The sequence below is a fragment of the Formica exsecta genome, unplaced genomic scaffold, assembly GCF_003651465.1.
Source record: "Formica exsecta isolate Colony F162 unplaced genomic scaffold, ASM365146v1 scaffold13, whole genome shotgun sequence".
NCBI lineage: Eukaryota > Metazoa > Arthropoda > Insecta > Hymenoptera > Formicidae > Formica > Formica exsecta.
In genome coordinates, this window is record NW_021848632.1 from 755562 (window position 1) to 776289 (window position 20728).

A 20728-nucleotide genomic window follows, 5' to 3' on the forward strand; every position below is an offset into this window, starting at 1 on the left:
ATTAAAAATATTTATTATACATATTTTATAACGTGTGTTTGTATCCTAATATGTATAAATACATAAACAAATATTTTTTAATGATGTATTACTGAGTGTTATTATCTAAGAATTATTTGGAAAGTTGATCGTGTTTGTATATTTAAAATATACAATTTGTCAAATTTGGCAGAAAAATCGAAGAGACCACGGGCGCGCGCGATTCATCGTGCTTTTTACTCACGGCAGATTTCTCTGTTTTTTTTTTGTTTTGTTTGTTCTATCGTTCTAACGTGCCACAACGAACCTAATCCGTTACTCATCCTCACAAATGCATGTACCATGCATTTTTGTTGTTGTGTACATCTGTTTTTACTCGCCTGCGTTTCCAAACCAATCCTTCATCTCTATCATCTATCGCATTTGCCACTCCAGAAATTCCTAGTAGTGAAACTTACGAAAGATCCTGCTATTACGAGATTGCGGAGAATACGAGAGACCAGTTTCCTCTTCCCAATTCTGTAAAATCCCATCGGAATCTTATTTGGCCACCCCCAAAACCTATCGAAGATATCACGTACCCTACCGCTAGTCCCCTCTATATCAATCCAAATTCCGTTCTCGACAGAAAGTGCCATCAGGCGGTCAAAGAGAAACGTGCCAGCATTGAAGCTTGCGAGCGAGCTTTAAACTGTAGAACGGAAAGACATCGAAGTAAAAGTATCGATCGAGAGATCAAAAGGGCGTCGATAGAGTACGGTCATCGACACGAGATTGACGCGATGGACCGAGTGAGTTGTCCCGGACAACCAATGTATCAACGTGTCGAGTTAGTGGATACCACCAGTAGAACCTCTCGAGCGGATGTGATTACGTCGAGACCAAGTTCGACTGACAGCGTTCGAAGATCGTTGACGCCTACCAGAATCGTCCAACCGATTCCTAAACCGTGGACTGCGACCGTCAGCGGCGGCAGTACCAATCTTTACGAGCAGAGTTACGCGACACAGCGAGAACAGCCTGCGGAACAGGTCTGCAAAAAGTTTATGCAACGGGAGGTCTGTCATCGAGAACGTATATCAGGCGGCAGGGAACATCGGGAAGAACAGCGAGCATATAGAGCGGAAATCTGTCGACGAGAACAAATGATCTGCCCAAAACCGCCCTTGCCAATGCCTAAGCAGGAACCAGCGGAGGTAGTTAAAGAAGTCGATACCGAAATTACTGACCTAAGGGATGATGAGACGGATGATGCGGAAATCTCGAAGGGAATTCAGGGTGAACACGACCTTATCACCGAGACGTCTGAAGAGACGGTGAACGGTATGCACGTGAAGCAATCGGCGACTTTCGAAAAAACCATGGAAAGAGGTGAAAAATGCGACAGAATCGCAATGTCTTGCGAGAAGAACCGAGACGCATATCAATCGAGAAGTGAAGAACACAATGGAAGAACGAACTGTTGAAGAATCTGCCGAAATGGTTACGTCAGCCGTCGATGCCCAGCAGATGTTGGAGAAAGCCAAACAGGAAGAAGAGGAAAGAAAAAAAGAAGAGGAAGAAGAAGAGCGAAGAAAAGAAGAAGAAGAAAAGAAAAAGCGCGAAGAAGAAGAGCGAAGACGTCAAGAAGAAAAAGAAAGAAAAAAACAAGAAGAGGAGGAAAAAATTAAAAAACATGTGACTTTCAACGAAGAAGATGAAGAGGTCGAGGAAGTGCGAGAACAACCGTTGGGCAAGACTGTTGTACGAGAGGAACGAATTACAGAATCAGAGGGATCCACTCCGGGACGTTGCAAGGTCACGAAAGAGACTTATGAAGAGATTACCGAGGAAGTGCTGGTCCAGGAACGCGTGAGAAGAAAAGGAGCCGTAGAGGACGAGCGTAAAAAGAGTTTGCGGGAACAAGTAGAGGTACATCAGAGTCTCCGGGATCAACAGGCGCCGGAGAGACGGAATGTCGTTGCGAGGTACAACCAACAGCCTCAAGAGACCATGGAGACGTGCAAGAAAAAAGTGCAGTTCCTGAAGGAGACGGAAACGGGGCCGAAACCTTTACCGGACACGTCCGTGAAAAATTCCACGCCGAAAGAATGGAAATCCGAGATGGTAAACGCTCTGACGACCGCGCCTGATCGATCTTATACACCGTTGAACGCCACTTCTAGCGTAAAAGAGCTCTATACCGAGGAAACTATTTATCTACACCATAAATGTCGACCTAAGCCACCGCCGCCCAAAGAAAAGATCCGATCAATCTCGCCCTTCCAACAAGCATTGACGATAGCGCCCGAACGATCTTATACTCCTCTGAGTCGGGAAATCGGGCCGGAAGATCAACAGATCGCCAGTAGGTCGCAGACTCCAAATCTTCAAGTTCAAAATGGAGGCTTCTGCCCGCCGTTGGATATTCTGTATGGGAAAGAGAGCACAACGAGAGAATCTTACGCGCGAGAGCAGTTGTGTGTCAAGAAGAAAGTTAAAGAGTCCGGACCACGACCTTTGCCTACTCCGCCACCCGATCATCATCTAAGAGATTCTTCGGCATCGCCTGCTACGAGATTTCGACCGGAAACACCAAAATTGTTAACGGCTGGTCTAAAGAAACCGGACGCTATACCAGCCTATCAGAGATATCTAGTAGCAATGAAGAAAGAACCGGTGGAAGGTCACCCGTTTGTTCCTAGTAGAACTCCTACTCCGACATCTGCCAGATCTAAGTCACCTGCTCAAGGACCGCCTGAGCCGCCGGCATGTTATGTGAAATCTCAAGCTCCAAGGATCCGAGAGGATCCACCGCCGTCAAAACGTGGCGGATCGGTTCATTTTCCGTCGCGTAAGACCATCTCTTATCACGTGGAGGAAGATACCGACAGCGGACACAGGAAGCAAGAATATTCCGCTTCGAGAACTGTCAATTATGACGAGAAGGAGACAAACAGTCTTGACGCGGGTCCGACGGACGCACTTTACGCTCAATTCCAGGAAACGCGGTGCATGACTAGCGAGGAAACCAACGAGCAACAGAACACCGCAACTCATGTGAAGAGAGCGCTTCAAGTAATCGAGGATTTCGAGAAATGCGAACGAAAGGACGCATTGCCACCGGCATCACCGTCGCAGAATACGAAACCAAGCATCTGCGCCATCAACAAAATAAGTCACACGAAACCGACCTTGATGTGCCCTATGATATCACAAACTAGTTCTGCGTCAAACAAACAGCCGACGTACAGCAGTTGTACGAAAGTGCGTCACGTGCAATTCGAGACTCCCTCGTCGAAATCTTGTCCGCAGACCGGGATGACCGTTCTACCTTGCAAAGCGTATTCGGATCGTGGTACTAAGGCCGGTGTCGTCGTGGTGCCCTGCGAGAATTCCCAAACCGCCTGCCCTAGATCCGGCATCTGCGTGACGTCTACGAAAGACCGGTCGGGAGTGTGCGTGTCGCCTTGTTTCGGTATGCGATCTGGTACCTGCGGTCAACCTTCGGGCACCTGCGGTCGCGAATCAGGCTGCGACTTCAACATTTCCGGCTGTCCTGATTCGGATATCTGTGTGACTCCCTGTAACGACGGTTCCGTCTGCGTGGCACCTTGCAAGAAGCCTGGTCCGAATCAGTCGAGGACAAATCTCCCCTTCCCTCAAATTCCGCTTCCTTACGACGAAATTTCTTCGCCGGCTCCTCAATATTCAGCTCCGAGCTTCAAGCCTCGCACTAATCTGAGTGGTCAACTTGCGCGATTGACCGCAAAGAACGGCCAACAAAATGTACCGGTAGTACAGCTTTACAAGCCGATCGAGCCCCAAGCGCAAAATCAGCTTCCTCAGACTAGGAATTATAGCGAGAGCACTTACTGCCACACTCAAAGCTACCGCGAGACCCATTGTGAATCCGGCGATCATTGTCAAAACAACCGGAACCACTGCCAAGACCAGATCCATTGTGATCCTCTTAGTAAGACCCAGAATTTAGTAGACCCACCAAATTTGTCATCCCATCCGGATCTAGGTACCGGAGTTGGCGGCCTCGGCGGCACGAGCTCCAAGAGCGGATCGTTTGCCGGTAGCAGTGCGCCCAAACGCGGACGTGGCATTCTGAATCAGGCTGTCGGAGCAGGATCGCGTATACCACTGTGCGCTCACTGCAGTTCATACGTCAGGTACTCGGGACTATGATTGTCCAGATCGATGATTATGATGCCTGCTATTTTCGTTGTTGTTCTTCGTTGGATGTATCTGTTTTGCTTCCAATACTTTTTTTTCTTCACTCATATTTGTTTCCGCATTGATATGTGTTTGTGTGCGCGTTTGTACTTCTTCCTGTTTTTAGGTGCTGCTTTTTTGTTGCTGAAGAGTCTTTTTATGACAATTTTAAATTGATGAAGAATTTATTTGAAATATTAAAATGCCCACATTTTTTTAGCACTGCCGTGAATATGTTTAAATCAATGTTTCTCAGATTTATGTAGGTTTCTAAGTGCTGAATTATATCTAATCATGGACCACTGTGAATGATGTAATTAAAAAATGCGCTAAATGTAACATAATATAATTACAAAAAATTTGTTGTTGAATGCAATTCAACTCGGAACTTTTTTTCTAATTTAATTTTATAAAGCAGAACTTCAGATTTTTTTTCGGGATATCAAGATAATTTTTATATTCTAAACCATGTGCTAAGATTTAAATTTATCATGGTAATTACGAGAGAGAAATCATTTCAATAATCTATATATTTATATATTAATTAATGTGATTTATATATAAACATATAAGCTTACGCAAGAAATAATTTTTTGTCATATTTAAAATGCTTGAAAATTTATATTTTTGCTTATCCGAGTAATACACGAGAGTTTATTGTTTGTACTATAATAAGCTAACTGAAATCTGATTAACAATTGATTTCCGTTGCACGTTGTTGACAGCTAACGAAGATAATACTAATCACAAGTCAAGTAATCACAACGGCTTCACCCTAAAGCCAGTGTGCTGTAAAGGCAACAAAGAGTGCATAAGGTTCGTATAAAAAGTCTGCTTTACATCGCAAGTTACCATTAACACTGATATTTTGAAAAATACAACAGAACCCTTAAGCTATTATTGTAAAATATTAGCATTATAAAATATCAGCCTTGTTTATGCTTTGTTCATGCCTAAGAAAATGATACGTAATATTGTCTCATGATAATTATAAAATTAATTTTAATTTAATTTTAATTTAATTTTAATTTAATTTTAATTTAATTTTAATTTAATTTTAATTTAATTTTAATTTAATTTTAATTTAATTTTAATTTAATTTTAATTTAATTTTAATTTAATTTTAATTTAATTTTAATTTAATTTTAATTTAATTTTAATTTAATTTTAATTTAATTTTAATTTAATTTTAATTTAATTTTATATAAATTAATTAAATTTATATTAATTATACTGCATTAATTATAATATAATCACAGAGGACCCTTTATCACCGCTCTGGGCCAAATCTGGTGTCCCGATCATTTCGTCTGTGTCAACGCTCAATGCCGTCGTCCTCTTCAGGACATCGGCTTTGTCGAGGAAAAAGGACAACTCTACTGCGAATACTGTTTCGAAAGATTTATCGCGCCCACGTGCAACAAATGCAACAACAAGATCAAGGGGGTAAGTATACCTATTTAAGTGACTTATATATTGCCAATAATACGCGATCGTCTAATAATGCTGATTCGAGTCATTAATGATTTCTGCATTTCATGTTTAGGATTGCTTGAATGCAATTGGAAAGCACTTCCATCCTGAATGCTTCAATTGCGCTTATTGTGGCAAACTTTTTGGCAACAATCCATTCTTCCTGGAAGAAGGATTGCCCTATTGCGAAGCTGGTTAGTATTTTTAATTATCAATCATAATCTCAATTACTTAATAAAAATTAACCATAAAAAGAGAAATTTAAAATAATTTATTTTAGTTTTATCAGAATAGTCGTGATTATAAGTTCAATACGTTCTTTTTATTTTTTATTTATTATATTTAATTATATATAAAAATTCAGAATATTCGAAGAGAATTAATTAATAATCTCTTCTATAACACAGACTGGAATGAGCTGTTTACCACGAAATGCTTTGCATGTGGATTCCCAGTCGAGGCTGGCGATCGTTGGGTGGAGGCCCTAAACAACAATTACCACAGCCAGTGCTTCAACTGCACGGTTCGTAATAATTCACAAGAAACTTCATTTCTTTAAGATCTTTACTATTTTTTATTTTACTTTATTTCATTTTTCAAAATGTTGTCAACATTCTAATGCATCGGGAACTACAGTAAAACTGTATAAAAGGTAACACACCTCCGATTTAATCGCTACTTAAATATGTTGTAGGGGAGGTTTTTCTGAGTAATTCCCCGCAAGAAATAAGTGGAGGACGGCATTGGTTTAGGAGATATAACAAATTAAAGTTTCATAGTTTTAATGCTTTTTCTCAGGTATTATAAAGTAATATTAGGAAAAGTGAACTTTGTGTACGTTATATTTGTTGTAGAGCAGACGAAAAAGTGTTTGTTTACATTTACAGGATAGGTATACTCATGAATACTTTGTCAATAGTTTCATCTATTTTAGTTTTAAATTACAACGTAAACAAACTTCATTTTTCCTTATTTTATAATAAAAAAAGCATTAAAACTATGAAACTTAATTTGTTATATCTCCTAAGCTAATGCCATTCCCCATAAATTTCTTGCGTGGAATTACTCAGAGGAACTTCCCTTACAACATTTTTAAGTGGCAATAAAATCGGAGGTGTGTTTTACGCAGTTCTTTTATGCAGTTTTACCGGAACTACAATTTTGAAAAACATTATATAATTTTTTTCCGATTCGTTAAACGCATATTAAACGTATATCTCTTTATTAACTTATCAGATGTGCAAGAAGAATCTTGAGGGTCAAAGCTTTTATGCGAAAGGCGGTCGTCCGTTCTGCAAAAATCACGCGCGTTAAGATCATATACTCTCGACCATCGCAAATGATCGATGGGATGATGAGAGGAGAAGAACAGGAAGAGTAAAATAATGAAGAGGAGGTCTAACGAAAATAAGAAGCGTACAGTGTTAACGCACAAATTATTTTATCGTGATTACTTTCTTTTTTTGTGTCTTGACCGAAATCATTGCACTAACCTTTTGTCAGATCCGCGAGGAATCCTTTATATAGCTACAAAAATACAGGATCAATTAGGGTGATTTTGACAAAAAAAATCTTTATCGTTACATCTGATAAAAATTATAATATTGTTAGAAGTGATAGTTATTTATAGAATAGATGTCGCATAAAATGATATTTATATCATTCAGAAAAATAAACACAATAAAGAGAAAATCTTTAAAAAAATGGCGAATATATATTATTAATATGAAATAATATCATAATATCATAATATAATATAATAATATAATAACTGATATCACATCAATTATTTTTTCCGATGTCACCGATCACCCTGATTAATTCTACACAATGTACACATTTTCACGAGATACTAATAATGCCTCGCGTCGTCCGGCTATAAGAGAGTTAATAATTAATATTTATTATCTAGCTTAATTAGGAATGCGACGCAGGAGACCAATGATCATTTAAATCCTAAAGAGATCAACGGAGTTGAAATCTCCGTTTTCCAATTTATGAAGTTTATTAATTTATTAATTTTTTTTTATTTATAAGCACACAATACGACACAACACACATACATACAACACACACTCAAACGGTATATAGTTTCTTCTAATCAAATATTCCTTGAAAGACATTCGTCATTATATGTAATTCTATAGACATCGCGCAGCTTGCGCTAAAAATTCATTCATGCTTTGTAAAGTTAACGATCTTGTGTCTATAAATATGTGTTTTGGTTTTCATTTGCGATTTTATTTAATCGTAAGTCCATCGCCGTATTGAATATATCATACGTCGCGACATCGACGTCGATTGCGAGCGATCGGCAAAATTAATTACGTTTGACGACATATCCTTGCACTTTGCGGTTTCTGTTTAATAACTGGAGATCTAATCACGATCCTTGCGGAGCTAGTGAAATACCTCGTAAAGTCGTTCGCGGTAGGAAACACCGAAACGATACAACACATAACGGATGCACCGTCAGTAAAGTCGTCGTTTGCTGATCATGGATCACGCAAAGGTCACCCGAGCAATTAGTATTACGTGAGCTATCGCATAATTTTGAACTTCCAAGGTGCATCGAGATGCAGCGAGCGCTAGCAAATGTCTCAGGTGGCATTCCATTTCTCGATGATCTACGATGGCGATGCTCCGTGACAAGAGAAAGAGAGAGAATATGATCGAGAGAGAATAGATGAATGATTAATAAAAATCGGATTGAAAGGAAAGTATGAATGATGAATAACTGTGTATAAAAAGAGAAAATAATCATATACGGTTTCCGACTAATCAAAATTGCGTACAATTATAAGAATATTAGATTTCTATTGAGACATAGATAACTCTTCGATGGTTAACGATAGTAATCAAAACAAGTTCAAGTAATTTCACTTCGCTGATGCGTTCGCGTTTGCTTTTTTTTTTATAAGAGATGTAATCCTTTTACTTTATTGAAATTTATTATCGCTATTTTCAAAACGGTCGACATTAAACATAAATTCTATTTCTAATAAGCAATCAAGCATATGTTTATTATTATCAAGTATATAATTATAAATAATATTAAATAATATAAAGTGTTATTTCTTTGATAGAGTAGAAGGATTAATCTCTAAGGCATACGCCAAAATTATTATTAATAAATAGAAAATGTTATAATAAATGTTATAATAGATAGTCAAGAACTCCCTTAACAAGTTTTTAAAAAATTATTCTTGAAAATATGCTAGTCAAATGCTTAAAATTTTGTTGTTAAAATTAGGTTATGGTTATTTTTTAAATTTCATAAATTTGCAATAAATTGTTCTTAATTTATAGACGAAAAAATGTAAATTAAAAAAATAACAAATAATATTTATTAATTTACGATCGTCAGTCCGGCATATTGTGCGTGCAGATTGTTAACGAGTATTTTCACCGAAAATGCTTAATAGCTTTACTAAATCGACGAGCAGATATATATTCACAATGCATGCAAACTTTACCATAAGTCATCTGCCGTACCCTGGAATCGGCCGAGACTGATAACAGGTTCAACATGCATTCGGGCTTTCATTTAATCAAACGATCGATCCGTCCGTCAGTTGAAAAAACGAAAGGCTGAAATTCGTACGGTAGAAACGACCTGCCGTGCGCTTTCACTGACAACTCTTAACTCCTAATTACTGTGATTTGTGGCATCAATCCTTTATAAGAAAAAAATTCTTCAAAATTATCAATGAAACTCTTAAATCTAAATTCACATTTATAATTTTTTGGAGACCCATGTCTTTTTAAATTTTGAAATGTTTAGGGGAAAAGAGATTTCTTAATATTTTTAAAAAATATCTAAGTTTTCTTTAAACTTCCAAGATTTTAGAGCGTACAACATACATCTAAATTTACAATTCCTTCATGGAGATAAAAATAATAAAATTCCTAAGTGTAATTTAACACTGCAATCAGTTATCTATTATTTGTAATCAGCGAAGGAGACGTTTTTCACCTTGACAAGTTTTTTTTTTTTTAAGGACAATATGTCATTAGTCTTCGCTTTTTACGAAATTAAAAATTCGAACAAGATGATTATCATATTATGTTATGTCTAAAGGTTACCGATTTTTTGTGCCATTCGCGCGAGCTTCTGTTATTGTATAGTCATAGTTTCTGCGAATGAGAACGAGCAAGAAAAAGAGAGAAAGAAAAAGCATTGCGCGAGAGATTTCGACAGAATTCATTTATTTGTGGTAATATATAGTATAATCTTGTAATTATATAGTGTATAAATGTATCTTGAGTTGTGTGTTCGCGACAATTCTGTAAAAAGGAAAGTATATTGTGCGAGGGGATTTGACTTTTCCTGTACAATCGTAAATATAATTTTCAACGATCAATCGACTATCGCCGATCACTGACAAAAGTATAACGACGCGGACCACGAAATTTCAACGTTCTGATACTCGGCCAATTATTAGAACATCGTACAAGCCTCTGTATGCGTGTTATGTGTTGCTTATAAAATAAAATGAAGTGTATTCACTCAAAATTTACTCTCAATCTTCCTCATCCTGTCAACATTGAAATATTTAGAAATCAACTAGCATAATTATTTTAAAGTTCCACGGTAAATATAAAAAGTATGTGTTATACATTATAAAACTTCGTTACTAAATATAATGAGTAACTCAATCTAACAATATTAAAATTTAAAAGATGTTTGTTTCAATCTATCAAGAAGATATTGTTTCAAAAAATGATTTTAATCTTGCAAACGATAATATTATATCTAAACGGTAATATTACGCATACAAATATAAATATAATTGCTATTCAGTTTTGAATTATTTTACGAAATCTCCGAGGTTCATCGAAACTATGTGAAAAGAGTTTCCAAGGTTCTCTTATCAGTTAAAGCAAGCTTTATGGGAGATTCGCGTGTTACACCGAAGAATATAATAAAAATCCAGTAAAGTAGTTCATGATAAAACATAAGGAAAACGTCGTACGTTATTTATAAATGTTATTTACACCTGACATTAGATACTTCAATGAATGAAAGAATGGATTGTATCCTGAAGTTTATTTTGAGATAAATAGGCCGCGAAAATGTCATATGTACATTCCATATCGAATGCAGTTTTACCGGAACTACAATTTTGAAAAACAATATATAATTTTTTTCCGATTCGTTAAACGCATATTAAACGTATATCTCTTTATTAACTTATCAGATGTGCAAGAAGAATCTTGAGGGTCAAAGCTTTTATGCGAAAGGCGGTCGTCCGTTCTGCAAAAATCACGCGCGTTAAGATCATATACTCTCGACCATCGCAAATGATCGATGGGATGATGAGAGGAGAAGAACAGGAAGAGTAAAATAATGAAGAGGAGGTCTAACGAAAATAAGAAGCGTACAGTGTTAACGCACAAATTATTTTATCGTGATTACTTTCTTTTTTTGTGTCTTGACCGAAATCATTGCACTAACCTTTTGTCAGATCCGCGAGGAATCCTTTATATAGCTACAAAAATACAGGATCAATTAGGGTGATTTTGACAAAAAAAATCTTTATCGTTACATCTGATAAAAATTATAATATTGTTAGAAGTGATAGTTATTTATAGAATAGATGTCGCATAAAATGATATTTATATCATTCAGAAAAATAAACACAATAAAGAGAAAATCTTTAAAAAAATGGCGAATATATATTATTAATATGAAATAATATCATAATATCATAATATAATATAATAATATAATAACTGATATCACATCAATTATTTTTTCCGATGTCACCGATCACCCTGATTTTTTGAGATAAATAGGCCGCAAAAATGTCATATGTACATTCCATATCGAGCGTTATTTTTATCCATCAAAAGAGATCAATGCAATTAGGATATCGATGTTCAACGAAAACAACTAGACTAATTTGAGTATTTAACAGAAACAGTCACTCTCTACAACGTCTCATCGATTTGTCATTAATGTGGCCTTGCGGTACCTGGCCGCTTCTGAAGAAGACACATACGAAAAAATTTCTGCCTCTTTAGACATCCAAGATACTTCATAAATAAAATTAGCATATGACATTTACGAGTTAGACCAAAACCAGATCCTTATTGAAATATTGTTGAAAGACATTTTTAAAAAAGAATCACTCTTGACAGTCATATGTTTTGATAAGAGAACTGTCGATGTGTGTATATTAAAGAAATTTATTCGGAAAGCTACTCTCTTACAAAAGCAGGACTTTATATAAAAGCGGAAAAAAATAAAATTAATAAAAAAATCATCTGTCAAAAATAATATCTAGTTCTAAAAAAAAAGAGATATTTCAGATTTTACATTTGCAAATAGAAACTATTTCATTTAAAACTTTTTTGTGATCTTAAAACAATATACAAATATTACAATTTACAAAAGATTAATTATTCTCATACATTTGTTATCAAAAACCTTGTCTATAGCTCTCTCTCTTTCTTTTTCTCTCTTTGCTCATTTGCTTTGATTCTAAATATAATATTGAATATTCCAATGTGTCCTAATACTCCTTTACACTTGATTCTCGCGGCAAAAAAGTATATAGTGAGAAATTTAATTTAAAACAAGACATTTCACATTTGACGTCAAGTCGTTGAGGCATTAGTATTACGTTCGCCCTTTTCATCTTTACGTATAACCACAACCATCTAATCTGTAGTTGTGTCCTTCTCATGCTCGTTAATCGTCAGTGAATCTTAATGATTGTTAAACATGCTTCATATCGTTTCGCTGTGATAAAAATATTTCCACAAAATTAAAGTAATCAAACATCCTAATTAGTCGTAATTGCTACAGCTTAAACATTTTTTCAAGAACGCTAATTATTCCCGTATCTACATATCTATTGTCGCGTGACATCTGACAAATGTCTTCTCTCTCATTGTCAGTCAGAGCCATCATAAATATCAATTACAATTATCCCCTATTAACAGTGCGTCGAGTCGGTCTTTAAAAGCACGCAGCTGCTAGAGAAAGATTCAATGTCATATTCGAACTTGAAACTACTAGAACGCGTTGATATGAATTACAATGGATTAATAATTCGTATAGATATTTTAAATTAATTAAAAATACGTTGATCATAATCATTTTACGCATTATAACTTTAAAAAGATAACAAATATTTTTCTAAAAAATATTTTATTTCTTGAAACTCTCTAATGATAATGTATTATTATGTTATTTTGATATTTTATTGCATTATATTTACTTCGCTTTAAATTTTAAAGTTATAAATCGGAAAATTAACAATTTCAAGAAGTCGATAAGAGAAACAAATATAATATAATTAAGCTGCATTATTCTGATATCAATGTACTATGTTTCAACTCGAGGTCTAAAGTCTCATTAGCTGCCATTTTTGGCTAGAGAAAAATAATGCGCGTCGCGTGCTTCTAATAACCTTCCATAAATTCGTATTATCTAAAGTCTCTCAGATCTTTCCCCAATAAACTGCTTCTGACCGCCTACTATCCGGCATTCTCTTCCGGCGTCCTTGCCGACCTTTGCGGCAATCGCGGCGGAAAGCGCATAAAAGCTGCAAGCGACCCACAGGTAACCTGCGCACCTGCGAACCAGTCGAAAGCGATTGCGTAGACCGGAACGTGGCCGCGCATCAGTGAGAGTCGAAATCCCGCCTTGTCTACATCCGTTATTTTAACGAGAAACATCGCGGACAAACAGCTTCGATGTATCGAAATCACAGATGACTCTCGACTTGCCAAGTCGAAATGGCAACACAATTATCAGCGAAATTAATACTTATGCCGATTACAACTGCCTTTGTAAGTCCTTTATAAAAGTTAATATAAATATAAGATTATAATTTATATAGTGAAATGTTTTCATTCATAATATATAATTTTTGCTGTAATTTCACTTACATTCTATTTCTATTTCTCTCTCTCTCTCTCTCTCTTTTATATAAATTTATTATATAAATATGTATATATATAAACGTTTAAATAAATTATATATCTCAAATATTTTTAACATTTAAAATGAGATTAATTTCTGTATATAATGTAATTATATATAAAATTTGTAACTATATACAATATAATATAATATTTATTTACAGATAACTTTCTAAGAGGATTAATATTATTAATAGATGTATATTATCTGCAAAGGTAAGTTTATATATTTCATTTTTTTTTTGCTGATACCGAGAAGTCAAATACGACACACATGGCTTCATGACTTACACGCATTTTATGTTCAAAACATAACAAACATGTGCCTGATATTGAGTTATACTTGTACAATGTACATTAACATGCAGGCGCACGTTATGTATCAAGAAATACAATATGCTTTTATCACGTAATTCATATCAATCAATTATCTCACGCTTCTTTCTTGAACTAATTTCGTCTATTATTTGTAAGTACTAAAGACGAATTTACAACTTGTTATTGCTATTTTTATCCAGGAAATTTAAAAATCTGCGTTTACAAAATATCTGTTTACTTATTTCATACGCACACACACACACACACTGTTTAGTGAAATTATATTTATTTTTGGATAATGATGGTTATTTATTTTCATCAATATTTGCGTAATTTTTATTTCGTTTTACAATGAAAAAAAGATCTGAGGTGATATTCTTTCATCTTTCGATAAGAAAAGCAATGATTTTGATTTACTAACAAAAGGCTTGATCATTACAATAGAAAATTGAGCAAATAGCTAACTTATCGTCGCGCTTGCTAACATAAACATTATATTTAATTACTTAATTAATTAAATCTTTTTTTAGATCACATGTCGTTAATATATTTCTGTGAAATGTAATGTAACATCGATGTAATTCAGCCGGAGGGAGATTCGTTGTATTTATTATTCAAAAATATGGTACTTCGGCATGGCAATAAAATGCATGGAAGGCCCTTTTGTGTTCAAACTAAATGAGAACGGTACCGGACCGCATTTACTTGTACAGGTACAGTTAATTGCATTTTTCCACGATCCCACAGACGTATGATCGTCGATCAGATTTTCGATAAAGCACGAACAAAATCATAAACCAAGCATTCCAATCTACTCGTAGAATCTCTACACGTCATTCCTTCGTTTTTGCACGAGCGTTGGCGCGCGATGCATCGCGAACAATCGATTCGATTCGACGCGAAAGGTCGTCAACTCCGACGAAAAACGTATGTAGTATATTCGATACGTAAACGCGAAGGTAGGTGTTTTCTAGTTCAGCTTTCATGTCCCTTGGAACTTCCTCGCGATATGGTTACAAACTTAGATCTTAGCGCCCTTGAACCAAATACTTTTCAAGGTATACAATACATACCTGCAACGCGCCTCTGCGTGCATACGCCGTTTTTAGACGCGACGATTAGGTAATTGTGACATGCAACGATAAAAAAAGCAGAAATCGGAGGACTTAGTTGGATTTCGCAGAAATTTTCGGCATGAGATTTCTCATTTCCGTGCTATTTAATTGTATTCTATATCGGCACGTTATTATACTCCTTTTCTTCATTAAAGTTTCGGAAAAGCTATTATTATTATTATATAAACAATCAAAGCAAATTTTTAATTCCTAACGCTAAATTTCAACATTTTAACTAAATCTCAAATCAAATTTATTTAAGAAGATAAAATCTAATTCAAACAAACAATAAAACTTTTAATAGCAATTAAATATTTCATCGCTTTATAATACGAAAACTACAATATTATATTATCTTTATTTTAAATAAAAAATAAATTCTAAATTCATAAAAAAATTGGATCAGGAAAGAATGCATCATATATAAACAATATAAGTTATTATCGGAAAAATCGGAAAAATCTTAGAATTCTGAAAAGACTATCATTTTCAATCATAAACTTGATAATAATACTTTATTCTAAATATAATATTATACGCAAGTCTCCGAAAATAAGACAATGCAGAAAGATTAAAAACCCGCTTTGCGATAATTAAAAACCGCACAGAAATTTGCAGGTTTTTACCTGCAAATGACCAAAAAGGTCGTTATGCCTGAATATTAAACGTCATACGAGTAGTGCTATACGAAATTACCTCGCTCAACGAACTTCATTTAATAGGCCAATTGCTCATTTGCCTTTGACAGTTAACTACAGCAGTCGAGCAAAATAGAGCAGAAAAGATTAGATTATTCGTGAAAAAACAACCTAAAAAATGGAAGATTGTCAGTGACAGCAGTCTCTCGTATAATTCGCGAGTCATTCGGAGTTTGCATAAATGTGTCTAAAATAAGTTCGTTTAAAACTCGGAAAGTAGCTCAATCGCTTCGTACAACGTATGATTAATCAAAATTAAATAATAGCGTATCTTATATCAAATATTATAGAATTTCAAATTCCGTTGCATGTTGCAAGAAAATTTATATAAGAGAGTACCGCATCTAAGAAATTATATTTTAAATCCAGAGACACACACAAATTAAATTATAACACGTCAAACAAACACGTCCAATTTAAAATATGTACATGAACAAAACTGATCATTCTCGAATTATTCAACTACGTAATTAATCTTTTTTCAATTATATATTTATCTTCATATAGTTAAAGAGTTTTCAAACCATCTTAAAACCATATTTTTAAAATAATTTGTTACAAAATGTTATAACAGGAAAGTTATATAATAAAATCTTGTAACTATGTAATATCTTTATTTTAAAACTAAAACGATTCGAGAATAAGCTTTTTAATTAAAGTGATATACGAGATTTAATTGTAATCATAGACCTTGGTTCATTTCTGATACTGCGAGCAGTCATTCCTAATGTTCCAATAACACGACAATAAATCAAGGGCGGTCGTCGCTATTTTCGTACCTCACCCTCGAAAGTTTTGCGAAACTTCAAAATGCGTAGTGCGATATCTGGAATTAATGAAGTTATTTTCGCGCGGTTGCCGAACTGTAAATGGTTCCGGCCTATCAATTTGGCTAATTGAACTGACGCAATACGTATACATATAGATAACATACACATATGAATTAAATAGATATCGATTATGGTATTCCGGTTGTAACTGGTATATATAAGCGCATATATCGCGAGAAACTAAAATAAGTCGAATGCATTTCGAATATATTTATAAGAATATTTATATCTAAGATTGCATTATATTTGCATCGATAAAACTATTATTTTTACCAATATAGTCTATATAAATAACTCAATTTAAAAAAATAGTATGCTTCAATTTAAAACAATTATGAGTAATAATTATAAATAATAATTATGAATTTCAATGAAACGTAAAAATATAAACGAACATAGTATATTGATGATTGCAAGATATATTTCACCATAGCATTTTACATTGTTGTCATCTGGCAACGAGGAAAAATGCTCAAGCACTCGCGAACGTATCGACATCTGAGACGGATTATAAATAGTATTTAGCCTTTGTCGAGCCAATATCAGCCATCCTTTTGCTCTATTCGCGAATGTTATTTCTACAGGTTTGCACGGAAAGAGGATGGCGGGAGTATGCCGGCGAAAATAATGTATTCAAAGATCGATGGAATTTATGGTGGCGGTCCGGAGGTTTCCCCACGTCACATTATAAGCCATTACTCCCCTGGCAGGTAATAATACAATATCTCTACCCCTGTTTTAAAATCTCCATTCAAAATATTGACAATAAGCACATATTTCGCGTAAAATTGCAAAAAAATAAAAAAAAAACATTGTTCTTTTAAAATTCTTGCAATTTTTTATTATAATAAATAAATTTTTTGAATAAATAGAGTTAGATAAACTTAAATTTATTTGATAAAATTTCAACTATTCGTTTCAACAGTCTTCTAATTATTTATTAAGTTTAGAGAGAATTTACAGCATGAGTTATATATAGAACTTTAGTTAAGTCAACGTTAGCTACATTATTTTTCGAGCAGTTTGTCAATCGGATACCAAAAGGAAATTCCATCTGCCGAAAGGATAAACTGATTCGTCACTTGAAATGTATGAAAAAAATCCACGGTTCAATTTATGACTTCAGGTATTATGAACGATAAATTTATCTCTCTTTCTAACAATATTAATTTATCGCATAGTCCCGCAGGATATAACTTGCCTTCCGAATACACGAAATTGGCCGAAGAATGTAGTCGTTACGAGAAAGACTACAAAATTTGGATTTGTAAACCAGTTGGGCAAAGTCAAGGAAAAGGAATTTTTTTGTTTCGCGTAAGGCTTCTCTTTAAGAATACATCAGTGCAAATCGAAGTACAAATTGCATAAATTAGATATAAATATATCTTTTCAGAAATTAAGCGATCTATCATACAACAATGCCGCGGTTGCGCAAAGATATATCGAGAATCCTTTGCTAATCGGCGGATACAAATTCGATCTTCGCCTGTATGTATGCGTACCGTCATATCGCCCATTGACGATTTATTTGTACAAGGAAGGTTTGGCCCGTTTCGCTACCGAAAAATTTTCCTTGGAACGATTGGACGATCCGTTTCGACATCTAACTAATTTTTCCCTAAACAAGTTAGGACCAGGCTACTCAGAAAAGAAGGAACGCATCGGTGCCGGTATTTAATGCTAATAGCATAATTTTATTCACACTAGACATGTTTTATATAAATTGCAATTAACTAGCACATCACATATGTAAGACTTTACATATATTGTATATATGAGTATCTAAAAATATGAAATTATATTTTAAAAATCTTTTTGTTTGATAATTTTACAATTAATTTTTGAAATGTATTTACATATTATTTGATTATGTTTTATTTATAATACTGAGTTGGAAGAAAAGTAACATCGTTGTTATTTTTTTATTTTTACTTTCTTTTTATTCTTAATAAAACACATTAGTCATCTATTGAGAATATGACATTACTTTCCTTCCAACCTAATATGATAAGAAAATTATTCAATTTATTTGCGAAGTATTAATTTTTTTTGTTAGATAATAATTAATTAAAATTATTATATATATATTATTTTATTTTATATTTAATTTTATTTTGTTCTTCATTAATGCCTTGTTCTATTATCGTGTGTGAAGGTTAAAAAAATTGAACTAATACATAACTTTTTCATTCCTACATAGGATGCAAATGGACGTTTAGACAATTAAGAAGATATTTCGAGCAATCAGGATACTTTGACTGGATTCTATGGCAAAAAATCTCTTGTTTAGTGACTCTAACGATCCTAAGTCAAGCGGCAGGCATTCCTAAATCCTCGAATTGTTTCGAATTTTTCGGTTTTGATGTGTTAATCGACGAGAATTTAAAACCGTGGCTCTTAGAGGTCAATACAACACAAATAATTAAATTAAATAATTCAATCTCGAGATATCGTAATAATGCATAACATATTTATACAACAAATTAAATTACAGGTGAACTTAAGTCCGGCTTTGAGTAATGACTGTGAAGTTGATTCGGAAGTGAAAAAGCCCCTATTGCATGATCTATTTGATTTATTAGGTCTTCCAGTGTGTAATACCGGACTCTCCCTATTTACAATCTGGTCCTCCTCTGATCGCGTCGAAGAGGACGAGAAGGAAATGTCTTCCAAATTTGGCCGCTCCACGAAAAAAAAATCAAAACTCGGACGAGAAACCGATGCTTTTCTAAATTTCTCCCCGGATACCCGAGCTACGGTAATAATAATAAAATTCCAAAAATAATATTTTTAGTTTAATAGACAAGAAACATGAAAAAGATTAATCTTAAAAAATATTAAATAAAAATTAATATTATCAAAATAAATTCACGTTTGCAAATGTACTATTTATTGGAAAAAAATATGCTGCTTATATCTTAATTTTTTCTCATTATCAGTTAAGACAATCAACTCCGGAAATTTGTTCAACTGCCTGGTCCCATTACAACCCGCTATTAATGGATAAATACATACGTCGAGGATATAAAGGAAATACGATCGAGAATTACACTTCCAAAACGATTTGGGACAACGGCAGAGATTGGAGGGTTTCCTGTGTAAAGGAAGGTGGATGGATTCGTATTTGCCCGTTTACTCGGATAAAACATATCGAAAACACGGAAAATGTGAGACCGTCACCAAGAACTGTTGAGAATGAGATCAAGAATATGGTCCTTTCTATACAAAAGTAATTTTACTTTACTAAAATCTTGATTATTTTATTTTATGAGTTATTTCACAAAGCTATCACACACGTGCCATATTTCAAACATAATTTTTTTTAAATAAATTAAAAATTTCTAATATAAAATAGTGTTAACAAGCAAATTTATTTTCTATATATCTAAATGCAGAAAATATGTGCGACAATCATAAAATATATATTTTATCCCGTAGGTATTTAAAAGTCGTAAAGGAAGTGCAACAAAGAAACGAAAAACTCACAGATGAGCAATGCAATGCTCTTCTGCAAAATGCGCTAGAATTAAATACGGAAGTTTGGCTGCCAGGAAAGTAAAAACCTAGAAGTCTGCATCTTTTGCTCATGTCCACAATTTTCACATCTATTTATTGTCTATGCTTGTTAATTACAGTATTATTTTAAAAAATACTTTGTACAACTATGTACAATGTACATTATAATGAATGTGCATCTCGCTCTCTTTATTCCCCATTGAGATCTTTATAATATACATATTATATTTAATATATTTCAAAATAATTAATTACAAAATTTTATGCAGCAATCAAATATTTAGTATTAAATGTAGCCGTCTTATGCTCAACTCATAAATAAAATTATTTTATTATAATATTATTGTTTTATAATTTAATAACAATGAGATTGTATTATATACCATAAAAACCTTTAGTTTTACTCTCTTTTTCTCTTTCTCTCTAGCTTCAAATTATTTGAATTCTTCACATTTTTATATAAGCTTATTATAATTATTAGCTATTAGATTATATCGCATACAATTTTAACTTTAATATAATATCAAATTATTATTTTTAATTCAATGTGTTATTGTATAGTTTCTCTTTCTTCAAATTATTTGAATTCTTCACATTTTTATATAAGCTTATTATAATTATTAGCTATTCGATTATATCGCATAAAATTTTAAAATTTTAA

The 20728-nt window shown here is 33.9% G+C and overlaps 3 protein-coding genes and 1 long non-coding RNA gene across 6 annotated transcripts in view; 3 read left to right on the forward strand and 1 right to left on the reverse strand.

The window, feature by feature from the left end:
* The window catches only part of LOC115245789, a 34312-nt gene extending 26976 nt beyond the window's left edge, over positions 1 to 7336 (forward strand). The window contains 7 exon segments of the mRNA XM_029824276.1: positions 415 to 1345; positions 1347 to 3418; positions 3989 to 4139; positions 5442 to 5628; positions 5729 to 5849; positions 6063 to 6178; positions 6892 to 7336. Of these exon segments, the coding sequence (XP_029680136.1) occupies positions 415 to 1345; positions 1347 to 3418; positions 3989 to 4139; positions 5442 to 5628; positions 5729 to 5849; positions 6063 to 6178; positions 6892 to 6969 (3656 nt within the window). The 3' untranslated portion in view covers positions 6970 to 7336.
* Positions 1 to 20728, forward strand: part of LOC115245780 (CREB-binding protein-like) — a 100011-nt gene that overhangs the window by 62865 nt on the left and 16418 nt on the right. The gene's annotated exons all lie outside the window — the stretch shown is intronic.
* Positions 1 to 20728, reverse strand: part of LOC115245791 — a 39420-nt gene that overhangs the window by 10391 nt on the left and 8301 nt on the right. The gene's annotated exons all lie outside the window — the stretch shown is intronic.
* LOC115245778 (probable tubulin polyglutamylase TTLL2) lies at positions 11948 to 20401 on the forward strand. Its single transcript, XM_029824258.1, has 11 exons — positions 11948 to 13458; positions 13755 to 13806; positions 14439 to 14621; positions 17136 to 17261; positions 17574 to 17677; positions 17733 to 17865; positions 17945 to 18221; positions 18752 to 18954; positions 19046 to 19309; positions 19491 to 19780; positions 19990 to 20401. Exons 3-11 carry the CDS (start codon positions 14544 to 14546, stop codon positions 20108 to 20110), a joined length of 1596 nt encoding a protein of 531 aa, XP_029680118.1. The 5' UTR covers positions 11948 to 13458; positions 13755 to 13806; positions 14439 to 14543; the 3' UTR covers positions 20111 to 20401.

Coding starts and splice junctions, on each gene's coding strand:
- LOC115245778 (XM_029824258.1), top strand. CDS start 14,544: ATGGCAATAAAATGCATGGAAGGCCCTTTTGTGTTCAAACTAAATGAG. Junction 17,678..17,732: donor GGTTCAATTTATGACTTCAG/GTATTATGAACG, acceptor TTTATCGCATAG/TCCCGCAGGATATAACTTGC. Junction 18,222..18,751: donor GAAGGAACGCATCGGTGCCG/GTATTTAATGCT, acceptor ATTCCTACATAG/GATGCAAATGGACGTTTAGA.